The sequence below is a fragment of the Lagenorhynchus albirostris genome, chromosome 13, assembly GCF_949774975.1.
Source record: "Lagenorhynchus albirostris chromosome 13, mLagAlb1.1, whole genome shotgun sequence".
Taxonomy (NCBI): domain Eukaryota; kingdom Metazoa; phylum Chordata; class Mammalia; order Artiodactyla; family Delphinidae; genus Lagenorhynchus; species Lagenorhynchus albirostris.
This window is the reverse complement of record NC_083107.1, coordinates 64,224,582-64,241,669: the sequence shown is the minus strand read 5'-3', so window position 1 is coordinate 64,241,669 and position 17,088 is coordinate 64,224,582. Positions and strand designations below refer to the sequence as shown.

Here is a 17,088-nt window from a genome sequence, read left to right as displayed (position 1 = left end):
CCGGTGGTCCAATGGTTAAGACTCCGTGCTTCCACTGAAGGGGGCGTGGGTTCAATCCCTAGTGAGGGAACTAAGATCCCACGTGCCACGTGGTGCGGCCAAAAAAAAAAAAAAATTTCCATTATATCCACCAGGGATTTGGGTTTGACGCTCCATAAACATCATCCAAGTTAAAGGCAAGGAGGAAATCTTCATTAACAGAGAGTCCTTATGAAGCACAGACTTCAACAAATAAGGCACCCAGAGCCCAACATTAATAACACATCTTCTGAAATAGCATGTTGGATAGTCACTGCATCAGTCTGTACTAGCAAACGACTAGAAACAACCACAGTGTCTGTCAATAAGACTTGTTAAATTAGGGTATACCCATACATATGCACCCATTAAAAAGAATAAGGTGATGCTATATCACTGTCATGGAAAGAGCTGCCCACACCAAAAAAATGCAAAAGGCAAATTGCAGAACAATGTGTAAAGTATGCTACCATTTGTGTAAAAACAAGTACTTATATTCTCACACACTTGCATATACATGGCATACTTCTAGAAGGAAACAAACTGGTAACGGTCAATGTACATCTTTGTATATCTTTTGAATTTTGTGCCATATACATATACTACCTATACCCAACAATAATTATTTATTAAATAATTTATTAGGCTTGATTTTGGGAGCCTATATGGCAATATTAAATTGCCCATTTTTAGACTTTACTTATCCACAACTGACACCTCGAGGAGCCCCCTAATTACTAAAAGCCCTTTGTCAGAAAAATATTCTAGAATGATACCACCGGGTTTTGAAAAAGTCAAGGTTGAGAGAAGGGAGTTTAGCATAAAGATGCTCTTTTAATTTCAATTAACACTGGTACTCTAACCTAGTATCAGTTGACTTTGCTCTTTTCTTCTTTAGAAACCAAACTTAATAAGTAACATTTATTAAACACTTACTATGCACCTGACACTAGGCTAAGTACTTTACATAGTTAATGATTCTTACAAGATGAAAACTTGTTCATTTCCAAATTTTTGGAGTAAATTTTGTACACAGAGCTTTTTCCAAATTTATTGTTAATATTTTTTTAACATCTTTATTGGGGTATAATTGCTTTACAATGGTGTGTTAGTTTCTGCTTTATAACAAAGTGAATCAGTCATACATAAACATAGGTTCCCATATGTCTTCCCTCTTGCGTCTCCCTATTGTTAATATTATTTAGGATTCCCAGAAATTAAACAACTGAGTCAAAAGATTTGAAGTTTTTTTAAAGGCTGACAAGAGTTTTCTTAAAAAGAAAGTTCTTATTCATTACTGATTGCCCCCTTTAGCTCTGGTGACCTATTTTCCACTATTATATTACTTTCCTTCTTTAAATCCAGAGATTTTAAACAAGTGGATTCTCAGTGATAGTCATTTACACCTTCCATCTTTTGTCCCTTGTTGCTACAGTTAGACAATATGTATCAGGCCTCCAATTTGTTACTGCCTTTCTGGAATCCAGTCCAGGAAAATACCTGGCTACAATATTTTATGCTGTCCCTACAGCCATCCTATCATGTTGCTAATGGGAAGTTATCAGTCTTAAAATCTCCTTTACCTTCTCCTAAACAAAGAGATTTAAACAAAGGTTCAATATTCTCCCCATAGGTTCATCAGAATTAGGTAAACAGTTTCCTTCTATCCAAACTATTTTTCTGTTCTTTCTTTCTCTTTTTTTTTTTTTTTTTTTTGTGGTACGCGGGCCTCTCACTGTTGTGGCCTCTCCTGTTGCGGAGCACAGGCTCCGGATGCGCAGGCTCAGCGGCCATGGCTCACGGGCCCAGCCGCTCCGTGGCATGTGGGATCTTCCCGGACCGGGTCATGAACCCGCGCTCCCTGCATCATCAGGCGGACTCTCAACCACTGTGCCACCAGGGAAGCCCTGTTCTTTCTTTTTCTTTCTTTTTTGGGCACGGCTTGTTGGATCTTATTTCCCCGACCAGGGATTGAACCCGTGCCCTCGGCAGTGAAAGCATTAAGTCCTAACCACTGGACCTCCAGGGAATTCCCTATTTTTCTGTTTTTTTCAATTCAAGGTCTCTATATCCTCTAGGAATCTATTCCTGATTTACTCTATTGGTCCTCCCACTTGTCCACATTTTTCAAGAATTCACTCTACAGGATACAGTACCTTTTACTCTATTACTGTATACGTTTATTAAACATTATCTTCCTGACTAAGCAGTCAAAGGGTAGGAATTGTTTCTATAGTATAATTGTCAGCTACACATGAAATACCTCATCAAAGTATAGTAGAAGCTTTCTTAACTGATTTCTATTTAAGCAACTTACTGGACTAAGTGATGCTGTCCATCCCCATAGTAAAATACACTGAACCATGCCCACCACAAGCTGAATTCTTGGAGATGGTAGACTACACTTTTTAGGAAACTCACACTGTTGCACTCTTCTCCCAGGTTTGTGTGCATAACTAACAAGGGTCAATCATGTTCTCCAACCTATTTATACGAGATGTACAAAGTACTGCCATTACATAATTTAATAAAACATTACATAAACCAATGAAACACAAACACATAATGCAAAAGGTGTTAGTACAAAAATTAGGTGGAATGCTTTGGACTCAATAGAAACAACTGTCAAATTAGAGGCAGATAAGATGGCTGGAGAAAAAAAATCATGAAAAAGTGTATCATTATACACTTAATGCCTTAAGAATTAAGATCTTAAATGTCTAAGATCTTACGCTACTGTCAAAAAATCTGAAACTGAAATTTGTAAACTATACATTATAGGAGTGGTTTGTGGAAGGAAGATACAGAATTCCAATCAAAGAACCCATACTCAGAGCAAAGACTGACATCAAAATATTACCAAGTTAATATAGATTAATATTTTCTAAGTTTTTAAAAAAACTGTTCACAGTATCATTTACGTTTCCTTACTATGACTCCTATTTTTCTATTTTTCATCTACCAGCTAGATAAGAGGGCTTCTATTGTATACACATAAGGGCAGACTGATTTTTCCCCCAAAGAAAAATTTTAAGCACATCTGAGAGCATTAGAGCAGAGAGTACTACAGCATTCAGGGCAGGGAGGTAATATAGCATTAAACTGGGTATGAATCCCTGCCTCAAACTTACTTCCCCTGCAGCCTTAAGCAAGTTAACCAAATCTCACTTTCCTCCTCTAAAAGTGAGGTATTAAAATTAAACCTACCTCACAGGGTTTTGAGGTTAAATGACAATTCATGTAAAGTATTTAGCATGGTGCCTGGCATATGGTTAAGTGCTAAGTAGGATGTGCACTGCCAGCAAGACATGCCTATTCTCAGTCCTTACAGAAAAAAGTATCGATTTTACGATTAATTTAAGCCCTATCTTGAAGATAATTCATTAGAACACTGGAAGCCATGCAGCGTTAGGCAGAGTACTGAATTACTTCTAAGTGGTCATTAACCAAAGGTGGTATCAGAATGCCTTAGAGTTTTTGTCAAATTCAGAAGTCCAGGCTCTATCCCAGTTGAATCAGGCTCTCCAGGATCCAGGTACGCAACGATATATAGATGTATAAAAGAGATATATAACACAGAGAGATATAATTTATATATTTTTAATATATTTTTATATATATTTATATATGAAAAGTTCCACAAGTGGCTCTGATGTGAATCGCTGATGAAGAACTGTTAAGAAGATAAAATTATTGATGCTTTAATAAAAGACTACCCAGTTAGGGCTTCCCTGGTGGCGCAGTGGTTGAGAGTTCGCCTGCCGATGCAGGGGACACGGGTTCGTGCCCCGGTCCGGGAAGATCTCATGTGCCGCGGAGCGGCTAGGCCCGTGAGCCATGGCCACTGATCCTGAGCGTCCGGAGCCTGTGCACCGCAACGGGAGAGGCCCACGTACCGCAAAAAAAAAAAAAGACTACCCAGTTAGTACTTACTCGAATATTAAAATATCATTAAAAGACATAGACAGATGAACTTATGAGTTAGTCAAATCACCAAAATAAATTTAATGAAATTAATAGTTACGAAAACTACTACATAAGCATAAATATTGAGAGCTCAATATTTCCAGGTTTTTCCTATTCAAACCTATAGATCTGCAGATGTATATCAAAACCATCATATCACCTCCCCAAAAGTGTCACTCCTACTGAAATGTTTTTCCTATATTAAAGAGAACTATAAGACACACACAGCATTAAATTTCTAACTTTGCCTTCACATGTTTAGCTTGGAGACATGTCTTTAACATATGCTTCCAAAGCAGGGTTTCTCAACCTTAGCTCTACTAACATTTTGAGCTGGATGATTCTTGGACATGGGTGGGGCACCCAGGCTGTCCTGCGCATAGTTAAGATATTTAGCAGCATCACTGGCCATTACCCACTAGATGCCAGTAGAATCCCACCTTACTCCAGTTGTGACAACCAAAATGCTTCTGGACATCGCCAAATGTCCCTTGGGGAAAGGGGGGACAAAATCACTCCCAGCTGAGAAACCACTGCTCCACCGAATGTTTATCCTTCCTGGCTCTCTTCAATTTTCTCTTTTCTGAGCTAGTGCATTATCTCAATTTCTTCATACAGGACAAAGTGAGCACACCCAAAAAAAAGGACTAGCTGGTGTGTTTTATTGCGAAAATAAGCAATATGTTAACTAGTACAAGTACTTCTCACTTAGCTATCAGCAGCACATTGGTAGAACTGGGTTTGAATGCCCGTTCAAGCACTTACCAGCAGTGTGGTCTTGAGCAAGTCGCTTAACCTCTCCAAATCTGTTTCCTCATCTGCAAAATGGGAATAACAACATCTACTTTGCAGAATTGCTACATCAGAGATAACAAATAAAATAGTTCTGTGCCTGACACATAGTAGAACTGCAATAAATGATAGCTATTATTATATTAATACCATAAAGGTTGATAGCATTGAAGGATATTGTACACCCTCTGCAATGCTTAACAGCACTCCAAAATTTATTGTGGAAAAAAAACAATTTATTGTGCATTAGAATCACTGGTGATGTTTGTTAAAAATTGAAGATGTCCAAATTCTACCCTCCAAGAGGTCCAGGAACAATGCTAGAAAAACTGGCTGAGATTTTTTTATATTCTACTTGACTCTGGTGTATTTTCACACTGCTGTAAAACTCTGCAGCATTCTAAGACACAAGGAATAAGTAATACATGAAAACAACTGAACCACATAAAATATTTGTCATATAGAACAAACACTACTGTAAGATAATGATGTTTTAACAGTTTATTTTGAAGGTCATTTTAAAAACAAAGTTAAAGACAATCTGAGAAAAAACTGCACAGAATACACTCATTAAATAAGTATGTGATTAAATCAATAAGGGAGATATGTCTTCTTCTGCAACTCCAAAATAAGTTCTGCTGTCCTGATGATTCTTATACTTCCAAAATGGGGGGGGGGGGGAATCATGGCAATTAAAGTTGCCTCTTAATCATGTAAATCTACAGTGGAAACCAAATTTTTCTGTTCTTCCCAATAAGTCAGTTTCGATCTTCAAACTGTGCCTTGTTTTTTAAAAGATAGGATGCTAGAAATTCAATGGGATTTGGTGGTCTGTAAGGGAAAAGAAATCCAAAATTTAGAAATTTATATTCGAGACGTGTTAATTTAAATGTATTGTCCCATAATGAAAACATCTTTTTTTTTTCTGTTTTTTTGGCCACACCGTGCAGCATGTGGCATCTTAGTTCCCCCACCAGGGATCAAACCTGTGTCCCCTGCAGTGGAAGCACGGAGTCTTAACCACTGGACTGCCAGGGAAGTCCCTTAAACATATTTTAAAATTAAGAGGTGAGAGAGAGGGGTTGTTGGAGGAAGGTGGTACAAAATTCCAGTTCTAAGTACTAGGGGTATAAAGTACGACATGACGACTATAGCTGACACTGCTGTATGATATACAGGAAAGTTGTCAAAAGAGTAGATCCTAAGAGTTCTCATCACAAGAAGAAAATTTTTTTCTTTTTTTCCTTTTTATTGTATATGTATATATTGTATATATGTATATATGAGATCATGGATGTTAACTAAACCTGTGTGGTAATCATTTCACAACATATGTAAATCAAACCATTATGCTGTATACCTTAAACTTATATAGTGACGTATGTAAATTTTTTCTCAAAACTGGAAAAAAAATTTTAATAAAATAAAGAGGTGTTAATTCATATTTATCACTTTTACATATGTTGCTTTTGCTGATAAAACAGGTCCAAAGATGAAAAGTTGGGGGAAACATCTACCTTAAACCCTACTATAAAAAGGCATATTTAAAAAAAAAAAAAAAGGCATATTTAGAATTGATTTACAATGATCTCAAAACATTCTCCTAGCACTTTAAACAACCTTTTGAACTAACTAGACAGAGACAATACTTGTTACATAATATTTACAGTTAATTTGATGAATTATTTTGCTAGAATGCTTACTTAAAAACTGTATTTACTAATAGAATGTTACCGTAAAACTTCTTCAAATTCTTTTCTTCTAGCATTTAAAGTAATATTTAGAATTTCTGATATATTGGCCTTCTTTAGAGAAAGAACAAAAATGCATAAAAGATGCCCATATTTTAATTGTCAGTAGTAGAGCCAAGACATATCTTGCAGTCAAAAATAAATCCTATTTTATAAATATAACAATCCAAAACAAATACTTATTGTTTATTCATTTAATTTTTTAACTTAACACTAAGTAATAAAAATAAATTAAAAAATAAAAGTAATACACCTATTCTAAATAACTCAGATATGTTCCATCAAGTTCCTTATCAAGTTATGTCAGTTTACTACAGTATTCATTATTAGTCTTTGAGAAAAACATAATTTACACCCAATAAATGTTGACTAATGTAACTTACAACAAAATTTTCTTATTGGATTTACTTATACAAAAAGAACTTTTGTACAGAAAACATGTACAGAAAAGAGAAAAACTGTAATTGTGCTAACAAAGAAATGTAAATTTAAAAAACTTGGCAAAAAAAAGTTTATAACACGCATGCACTTGAGGCTATGATGACACCTGAAGAATTTTAAGGATAAACTTTTGGACAGAAATATGATATTATGTGTGAAACACTATAAAAATAGTCATGTCATTTGAAATAGCAAACCAATTCTTGGGTATTTATCATAAAGTAATTAAACAAAAGTAAAAGGGTATAAAAACAGATAAACTACCTGGTGATCAATAATAACAAAGGAAATTGGTCCTAAATGGTCAACAACAAGAAAATGGCTAAGTTAACTGTGATACTATAATTTCATTTATAATCATGAAGGCTCTGTAAAGATATGGAAGAAGTTTTATCTTATAATTTTAAGTAAAAAGGAGATATAAAATTACATGTATACCATGATTACAAATATGCATATGATCTAAGACTAGTAGAAAAATAAGTGTCTTAATTGAGATTATGGCTGACTTGTTTTTAAAAAACTTCAGTATCTATAAATTCCTTATATAGTAAAAAAGTAACTATACATAACTCATGATATTTCAACTAGGGAAGTTTTTATTTTGCTTTTTCTGGTAACTCCATTTGCAGACACTATTATCTTACCTTTCCTTTGCAAGCACAGCAAGTCCTTGTAATAAGATAGGCACAACTGTCTGATCCAGATAGGCACGAGTTGGCAAAGACTGGAGATCCACTTTCTGTTTTGATGACTTTTCTGCATTAATTTTCTCATTTTCTACTATCCTCTAGTGAATTCAAAAAACATGCATGAATATTTAAAAATAACTAGATTATTTTGAGTGCTAAACCAAAATTAATGGAAATATAAAACTAACAGAAAATGTAAATCAATGACTAGAAAGCTGATTGAACTGCAAATCTTTCTGCCAAAATAAAATCAGACCCATTTCTAAATTTCATTCAAGCATTTTCTGAAGGCACCATAATATCTCATTCTTTTAATGCCGTATCTCCAGATCCTACACTTACTTTCTCTCTTTCTTTCTGCCTTTTTAGGAATAAATACAAGTCCCTTTTCTTTTCTTCATGAGAATACACCTTCTTACAATGTGCTTCAAAAAATCTGGACATGACACTAAGTAACACTGAATCACAGTGAGAAAACTAATCCTGTTTCAATTCTTTTATCACAGATAATATCAAGGACAATGTCTCAGTTTGGCACTAACATGTCTTTAACACTTCTGTAACACTTGCTAAACTCCCTTCTTAACAGAGAGCAGGCTTCAGCTTAGAGACTTCAACTGGCAACAGAATCTAGCTAAAATTTATTACCACTGTTTTGTATTCACTGTTTTCATTTTTACGGTTACCCTCTACAGCAATGAGAATGCTTTTCCATTTGTTTCTTTTCTAAACAAATGCATCTATGATTTTTTAAAAATGAGTAAATTTAAGAAAATTTAAGAAAAAATATAAAGTAAAATCAGCCAAAAAATAGAAGAAATGACTAATATGGGAAAGATCATTAATGTGATATTTAAATGATGTTTCGGAAATGATGACTTACACTTCCTCCGTCTGAGAACCCCCCAAAATCTGGGCCTTTCATATAAATTCACCTGACATCCAGAGCATCAAAAACTACTTTACTGGAAAACTTTGCCTTCTTCTGAAAATCTGTCATTTCAGAAATTTAGAAACAAGTGGCTATCTCAAAGACAAAACACTATTAAGAGCACTTTCATTTAAATGAAATTTGTTCCAATCATACTAGAACTGGACAGTCAACGATTACAAACAAAAAAATTCTACACTTAATTTTTTTAAAGAAAATTTTATTTTGTAAAAACTGAGAAAAAACTTTAAGCATATAACTACAACATACATACCTTGCTTTCCAAAAACACTTGCCAGAACTATGTCAGGTAACTTGTCTAGTTTTGCTTGTGATTTTTCAATCTAATTTTTGGACTTAATAAAAATAATTACCTATACTTATTTAATGTATGAAACAGTTATTTCATTTGCCCATGAATTAAGAAACTTATAGTTCACCAGTAAATTTCAACAAATACCCATATATGATAAAAACTAGTCAATTACATGACATCCCAATACCTTCATTAAGAAACAGCAATGGGCCTTCCCTGGTGGCGCAGTGGTTGAGAATCTGCCTGCCAATGCAGGGGACACAGGTTCGAGCCCTGGTCTGGGAAGATCCCACATGCCACGGAGCAACTAGGCCCATGAGCCACAATTACTGAGCCTGCACGTCTGGAGCTTGTGCTCCGCAACAAGAGAGGCCACGATAGTGAGAGGGCCGTGCACCACGATGAAGAGTGGCCCCCGCTCGCCACAACTAGAGAAAGCCCTCTCACAGAAATGAAGACCCAACACAGCCAAATAAATTAATTTTTAAAAAAAAGAAAGAAAAAGAAACAGCAATGCCTAAGCAACTCTGATAGATCCTATAATAAGCTCCTTGACCAAATCCTCTCATTTATTTCATTTAAACATTTACTGACTATCCACTATGTGCCAATTGCTATGCTTACTTTCAGTAAAGTCAAAATCCTGAATTAATCTAAAAAATATACAGTTGATGCCTGAACAACATGACCCTCTGCCCAGCCAAAAATCCACTTATAACTTACAGTTGGCCCTTTACACAGGCTGTTCCTCCATATCTGTGGTTCTGTATCTACAGTTCCATATCCGTGGATTCAAGCAACTGGAAATCGTGTAGTACTACAGTACTTACTACTGAAAAAAAATCCACTTTTAAGTGGACCCATGCAGTTCAAACCTGGGTTGTTCTAGGGTCAAATGTATATCCAACCACAAACACACACACACACACACACACACACACACACACACACAAAGATTAAGCTTTTAAGAGTGTAGAACAGTGATCACAAAAATGGGAAAAAATTAGGTGAATCCTATGATTGCCCCAGCTTACTGCATCCTGCCTAGAGAACTTATACAACAAAACCCAGGGAGAAGGACCCCAAGCAGAGCCCTGAAGTCTCCCTAAGTTGAGAAGACAGAGTTGAAAATTCAGGGAGACCAAGAGAACTAGAACTTGCAGAGAAGAGTACTGAAAAGGAAACTTTCACAGAGAGGAGAGAGTTGCATAGAAAGAGACTAAGAGATTGCCTTCCAGTTTTCAAGTGAGTATTTATCAGAGCATGAGTGTGAGGGAACTCTTCTTCCAAGTGGTTTTTTCTTCTGGCCTTGAGTAGTCCCCTCTTTTCATGTATGGTATAAGAACCTTATAACAGTATCCTCCCATTTCCTCCCTCCTTGCCTTTCTACTATTGTTATCTTATATTTCTACATGTTACAAACCCTGCAATTGATTTTTATTTTTCTTTAAAAAGTCAATTATCTTTTTTATTTTATTTTATTAAAAATTTTTTATTGTTTACTTAACATTATAGTTACTTTATTGCTCTAGAAAATTTAGTTTTTAAAACTATCAGATCACATACATAGTGATAATGAGACTACCCCCCCAACAATCAACTGTATATTATGAGGCTTCTCTAACTTGGTAGATAACTATTACAAAATTACAAAAATAGCTGGTTACAGTTGAGCTATCAAGTAGGTATCACATTTCTGTAGATTGAAAAGTTGAATAAAAAGAAAACTGATGTTACTGATAAGTCACTGAGTGTATCTGAGAAATCCAAGCTACATGCACACAGAAAAAAAAAACTGGTTACAAAAACCATTACGTTACTCTGTATTAACATTTTGCAATGTTTTACAAAATGTTTTACAAAATGTGTGAGGGAACTACTCAAGGCCAGAAGAAAAAACCACTTGGAGGAAGCAGGAGGCACAAACCCTGGAGCTCACATAGGCCAGGAGTAGTTCATGTTCCTGTGACCCAGGATGGGAAAACCTCATAACACATGAAGCACTGGGTAGAATACACAAGAGGAAGAAATTAAGTCTAAACTAAAGGTTGGTCTGGTCCCACCTAAAAAAGCTTAAAGGCAAACCTCAAAAGATCAAATTGTTTCCAAGTAACCTAACCGAGTCCTAGAACAAAGCCCAAGAGTATATGAAGAAATACAAAAATAACCAGTACCCAACAAGGTAACATTCATGATGCCCAGCCTCCAATAAAAATTACCAGAGAGGCAAAGAAGCAGAAAAAATTACCCATAATGAAGAGAAAAACCAATTCACAGAAACAGACACAGAAATGATACAGATAGCATAGGCAATGCCATTAAACCAGTTATTATAATATATTCCATATGTTCAAGAAGACTAAGGAAAGAATTAGTAAATTAAGCTAACAAAATACTTGAAAATATTTGAAGAAATAATGGCTGAAATTTTTTCAAATTTAATGAAAACTCTAAACCCAAAGATCCAAGAAACTCAATGAATCCTAAGCACAAGAAACATTAAAAAAAAATTACGCCAAGACACATTATAATCAAGTTATTTAAAACCAGTAAAAAATGTTAAAAGCACAAAGAGAAGACGTTAACTACAGAGGAGCAAAGATAGGAATGATAGCAGACTTTTCAGCAGAAACAATGTCAGCCAGAAGACAGTGGAGCAAATACTCAGCAAAAATACCTCAAAAGCAAAGGCAAAATAATTACCTTTTCAGACATTCAGAACCTTAAAGAATTCCTTCCCAGCCAACCTCCACTACAAGAAATGTTAAAGAAAGCCCTTCAGGAGGATGGGAAATGATACCCGCTGGATCTACACAAAAGAATGGAGAACCCAGAAATGACAATTACACGGATAAACGTGAAACACTCCTTTCTCGTACTGTTCAAATCTCTTTTAAAAAGATAATTGGACGGAAGTCAAGGGAGCACTTCCGGGTTCAGCAATAACCTGCAGCCGGCGGCGTTAGGTCGGCCGTCTTGGGCCTTGCTCCGGAGCTCCGCCTTCACTCTGGTCTTTCTAGAAACCCAGCTGTGCTCTCGGGTGTGCCGGACAGCCTCCCAGACGCGTGTGTAATAAGCCCCCCATGGTGGACACGGCCCCGAACGGCCCCCGAGAGGCGGGCGCAATGCAATTCATCACGGCCAATAAACTGGCCACGGCAATGTTGCTTTCTCGCTTGTTCCTAGTTTACTGCTCTTTGTTCTGCCTCTTCTTGGGTTGCATGAAGTAGCAAGCTTTTACCAACGTGCTTTGCTGGCAAATGCTCTGGCTAGTGCTCTGAGGCTGCACCAAAGCTTACTACACTTCCAGTTAAGCAGAGCATTCCTGGCCCAGGCTTTGTTAGAGGACAGCTGTCACTACCTGTTCTGTTCACTCATCTTTCTCAATTCCTACCCCGTTACAATGAGTATTTCCCAGCCTTGTTATTTTCTTCGCTTCATACTGCCACATACACGAAAAAGGTGCCTTGATGCAAAGGGTGCAAATAGTTTACCTCTGCTGAGACCTCTCGGATAAATTCAGCGCTAATCAACAGAATATTCTGAAATTCATTGCTTGTCATGAAATATTCTTGATGCCTGCTACAGTTTTAATGCTTTTTAGGGGTCAAGGAAGTTTGCTCCAGCCTTTTATACACCATAGATTGCTTACTGTTCGATACTCCTCTAGAAGAAATCCATATTATTGGACCTTGTTTAATGAACAGAGGATTGTTGTTGAACATCTAATAATGAAACCTGCTTGCCCACTGTTTGTGAGAAGACTTCGTCTCCAGAGCATTGTCTTTATAAGCAGACTGGCACCAACAGTTGCATAGTTTAACATCCAGCTAAGTTATGTGTAATATAAATAAGCACTGTTAGCTGCTGGTACTTCTGCTAGGAATGGTTAATTCCAGGTGTAAAACTGACCTCACTGCAATTTACATAATTTACATAAATGCATCTCAAAAGAAAAATAATCATTTTCCTGGCATGTTAAATCAAGCCTTTTAAACACTTTCTGAGAAACTTTATTGTAATGTGTTGTTAATAGTTAAGGAAATTTAAATCTTGTGATAAATGTACCAAAAATTCTTTAGACGCTGCTGTGCCTTTATCATGAAGTACGTTTATTTCTCTTGTAAAAATAGCTCTAAAATTCGTTTTCATCTAATTAGTAACTTGAATTTATATCTGGCATGAGTTCATTATGGTAATATTAACATGTAAATTCAGTATATTTTGAGACAGTATTCTTTTGCCATTCAGTAATTTTGGTTGATGATTTTAACAAAAACACTTCCCATTATTTAATTTCAAATTGTTTTTAAATTGATTTTGTGCTGCTTTGTTAGGACAGATTTATTTTGGATGTACCATTATAATAGGAATTCTATATGTATCTTATGCTATGATCTTCCAAAATTTTATTTTCATAATTACTTCTGTGGCTTTGAATATTTTAAAAGGCCCAACTGTAAGACTGTTAGCCAATTGGGTTAAATACTTGTGGTCACCTAAGCGTTTTACATCAAAGAGCAGTAGTCAGACAGTTTTTCTTTCAGAGACCCATTGAGTAACATTTCTCAAATAGGAAATCCTTCTTCTAGAAATGTGCACACATAGGTTTTAGTATTATTGTAGTTTACACAATTACTTAGATCAGATTCTTGACTGCCAGTTTTCTCGGTTTCTTAGGCTTGAATTTTCATAGACAATTGCAGCAGTTCAGATGCTTTCTGAAAGGAATGTAACTGAAGACTGAGCATGTGACTAAACTTGGTTATCTGTTCTGAAATACTGAAGACTATACATACTTACCCATCAAATCTGATTTAAAAGATTAAACAGAAAGGTTTATATAGATAACGTTATTGAATAGAAATGGGGCCAGAGGAGGAGTTGTGGAGGAAATAGTGTGCATTTCAATGCTGTAATGCATAGATAAATTTGGGAGAACTGGATGTGTTATGATGTGATTTTAGTTGTATAATATGTTAAATACGTTTGTTGAGCTTCCATCAACTCCTTTATAAAATTCATTCAGATTTTTATTATTGTTGCATGATTGGAAATGTTTAAAACATTGCAAAATGTTAATACAGAGTAACGTAATGGTTTTTGTAACCAGTTTTTTTCTGTGTGCATGTAGCTTGGATTTCTCAGATACACTCAGCAACTTATCAGTAACATCAGTTTTCTTTTTATTCAACTTTTCAATCTACAGAAATGTGATACCTACTTGATAGCTCAACTGTAACCAGCTATTTTTGTAATTTTGTAATAGTTATCTACCAAGTTAGAGAAGCCTCATAATATACAGTTGATTGTTGGGGGGGGTTAGTCTCATTATCACTATGTATGTAATCTGATAGTTTTAAAAACTAAATTTTCTAGAGCAATAAAGTAACTATAATGTTAAGTAAACAATAAAAAATTTTTAATAAAATAAAAAAGATAATTGACTTTTTAAATAAAAATAATCAATTGCAGGGTTTATAACATATGTATAAATATAATATATGATAACAATAGTATAAAGGCAAGGAGAGAGAAAATGGAAGGATACTGTTATAAGGTCCTTATACCATACATGAAAAGATATGATACCACTTGAAGGTAAATTGTGGGAAGTTAAACTTCCGTCCAATAAGTCCTAAAGCAACAACCTAAAAAAACTGTAAGTCAATAATGGACATAAAATGGAATTCTAAGACAAAAAGCAGCAGCAGCAGCTGTAGAGTAGTGGTTTCCAGACTCTGAGATATCACAAACAAGTAAATTAAAAATAAAATAATACAGTGAATGAAGGGACTAACATAGGGTTGTTAACTCTATTTTACCAAGTAAAAACTTACAAACAAACAAGCATAATTATTATTTTACTATCACCATAACTCATAAAAGAACAGGCATTTTAAAATTATGGAAGCAAGAAAACCAATCACCAAATAATGTATCATCAGTACTCACTCCACTCTCCTTATTTTTTTTCTCACTTTACCATGGAAATTGGTCTGAGGATTTGAAAAACAAAGCATTTGGTATCACTGCTCTACTGTATTATGGCTCTGCCTCCATACACAAGCATCATCAAGAAGACTGCTGATGCCTAAAAAGAAATCTCTTAAATGATAAGTGGCATAAAGTATCTTCACCTGATTCAGCACAGCAGTTCAATTAAAAACTGCATTATGAAAAGACTCAGATTTTCTTAACCCTGATAATCCAACCAACAAACATTCCTAGCAATTTTATAGGCAGAGAGTAGTCACTCCACATGCCAGGGAACTCTAGTAGTTGGTCAAGATCAGCAATACAATTTAATTCCACCTCAAAAATGTCAGCCTGCTTAGGTTTAACACACAGCTCTCCACTTACTTCCTAGTGATCTTAGACAAGTTACTCAAATTCTGAGCCTTGCAAGACTGAAAATACATGGAAGTTACTTAGGAGTGTGCCTGGCACATAGTAAAAGGACTAATATTAGCAGCTATTACTATTATTACTCTGCTTGGAAATGCTCCTGCCCTCATTTATCCAAACTTAATTATTGATGATGTCTCCCCACCCACCTCGTAAAACACCCACATCTCTTCCAGGAACTCTCTGTTTTCCTAACCAATCCCACCTAGCTCTGGTTAATTCAACTGTTCCAGCATTTATTCATTCATTTACAAAGTAACTTCTTCTTTTAGACAGCAACTACTTAGTACCTGTATGAAAAAGCTCTATAAAAGTATACCTTCAAAAAAAAAAAAAAGTATACCTTCTTTTGCACATTTTTTCACATGTACTCTCTGAATTCAGACTCAACCATGTAAGGCAAAAACAGTGTCTACTACCTGTTATAGCTTCCAATGGCACCTACTACTGAACTCTGCAAAGATATCAACATTTACTAAATGTTGACTTCACCAGCACACTATTCTGCTACAAATACAATGGGCTTCTTAATTGTGATGTGCATTTTCCAATGCAGTATCCCAACAGAGCATTAGTAGCCACCAAGCAAAAGTATTCTGAGTCTCCATCAGTAATGTATGTTTCTCTATATAATTTTCAAAATTCAACCTCTCGACTCAGCTGATGTGTACGTCTGCATACCACGAAGTATTAGTACCGCTAATAAAACAAGTTTCCCATAATTTAATACTATTTCGTTCGTGACGATAAAGTTTTCCCTTGTGCAAAGCAACCTAGTAAAAATGAAACCCAAGTTTTCTCCAGTTCATAAGAGACGCAAAGATACGGCATAGGAACTGGGCAAGTTACCTCGACGTTGTCTGTGAGACCGTACTCAGAGTGGGGATTTTCTGCAACCTAGAAAACAAAACACCGGTCACAGAAACATCAGCCACTCTTCCTTGCTTCACACCACCACCCTGAATCCAGGGTTTTCTGGTACCTGCGTCTGTCCCTCCAGCATCTGCTCTGGTTCCATGGTGGACCCTGCAAGTCACAGTCCCCGGATACCAGTCTTGGAAAACAAGAAAAACCGTGAGTTACCCGGGAGATTTCAAGACGAAGACACCAGGATGGAGTCCAGCCCAGCCGCGACCCCGCCCCTCACCCCCACCTGGGCGCGGAGCACCCCGAGCAGTAGAGGAACAGGGTGGGACAGTCCACGACCGGGCGCCCGCATCAGGTCCGGAAGCTCCGCCGTACTCCCAAGAACCTAGAAGAGGTAGAGAAAAGGGGAAAGGGAGCTGATTACCCGCGCCCAAGCCGTTCGTTCCTAAGAGCCCTGCACCGCGCCACCAACTCCCAGCACAAACCACTTCCGCCGTAAGTGACGGATGTCGCACGACTGCCGCGCCTGCGCAGAACTGCCAGCGGGGGCCGGGCTGGGAGGGATCCAGACCGGCCCTGATTCTACTACGACACTCTTTGCGGTAAGAAGTGATCTGGGGAAGTTGTGGCCTCGGGGTCTGCCAAAGACTCGTTCCTCGACCTGCCTACCCAGAGCAGGCGCCACCCCAGCTGCAGACCCAGTGACTAGGCCAGCCGGCAGAGGTTCGGCCTGGCCAGCCCTCCGTGCTACCTGAAATCTGCCGAAGCTCTTCGCGGAACCGAAACCACTTGCTGGATAGTTCTTACTAGAAAATCACAGACCCAAACTCAACTGTCTACGAAAGAATGTCAGTGTTTTACTCTAAAGCCAAAGTGGGGAAGAAGAAATGTTTTAGGGTTTCGTAG

The 17,088-nt window shown here is 36.7% G+C and overlaps 1 protein-coding gene and 1 pseudogene across 2 annotated transcripts; one reads left to right on the top strand and one right to left on the bottom strand.

The window, feature by feature from the left end:
- Positions 1 to 5,262: 5,262 nt before the first annotated feature.
- Positions 5,263 to 16,689, bottom strand: DPY30 (dpy-30 histone methyltransferase complex regulatory subunit). Of its 2 annotated transcripts, none has more exons than XM_060169131.1 (5): positions 16,607 to 16,689; positions 16,298 to 16,369; positions 16,165 to 16,212; positions 7,616 to 7,758; positions 5,263 to 5,607 (listed from the first exon to the last, which is right to left on the bottom strand). In XM_060169131.1, exons 2-5 carry the CDS (start codon positions 16,331 to 16,333, stop codon positions 5,535 to 5,537), a joined length of 300 nt encoding a protein of 99 aa, XP_060025114.1. In that variant the 5' UTR covers positions 16,334 to 16,369; positions 16,607 to 16,689; the 3' UTR covers positions 5,263 to 5,534. The 2 variants fall into 2 exon arrangements, with proteins under 2 accessions (XP_060025114.1, XP_060025115.1); XM_060169132.1 differs by having other exon boundaries at positions 16,469 to 16,676.
- LOC132531392 (transmembrane protein 33-like) lies at positions 11,991 to 12,732 on the top strand (annotated as a pseudogene).
- Positions 16,690 to 17,088: the final 399 nt, after the last annotated feature.

What these genes read in the sequence shown, in the direction of transcription:
- DPY30 (XM_060169131.1), bottom strand. Translation starts at nt 16,333, where the DNA reads ATGGAACCAGAGCAGATGCTGGAGGGACAGACGCAG. An exon ending in TGCTGGAGGGACAGACGCAG is followed by an intron (nt 16,213 to 16,297) that starts GTACCAGAAAAC and finishes TTTGTTTTCTAG; the next exon opens with GTTGCAGAAAATCCCCACTC. An exon ending in GCTGTGCTTGCAAAGGAAAG is followed by an intron (nt 5,608 to 7,615) that starts GTAAGATAATAG and finishes TTTCCCTTACAG; the next exon opens with ACCACCAAATCCCATTGAAT.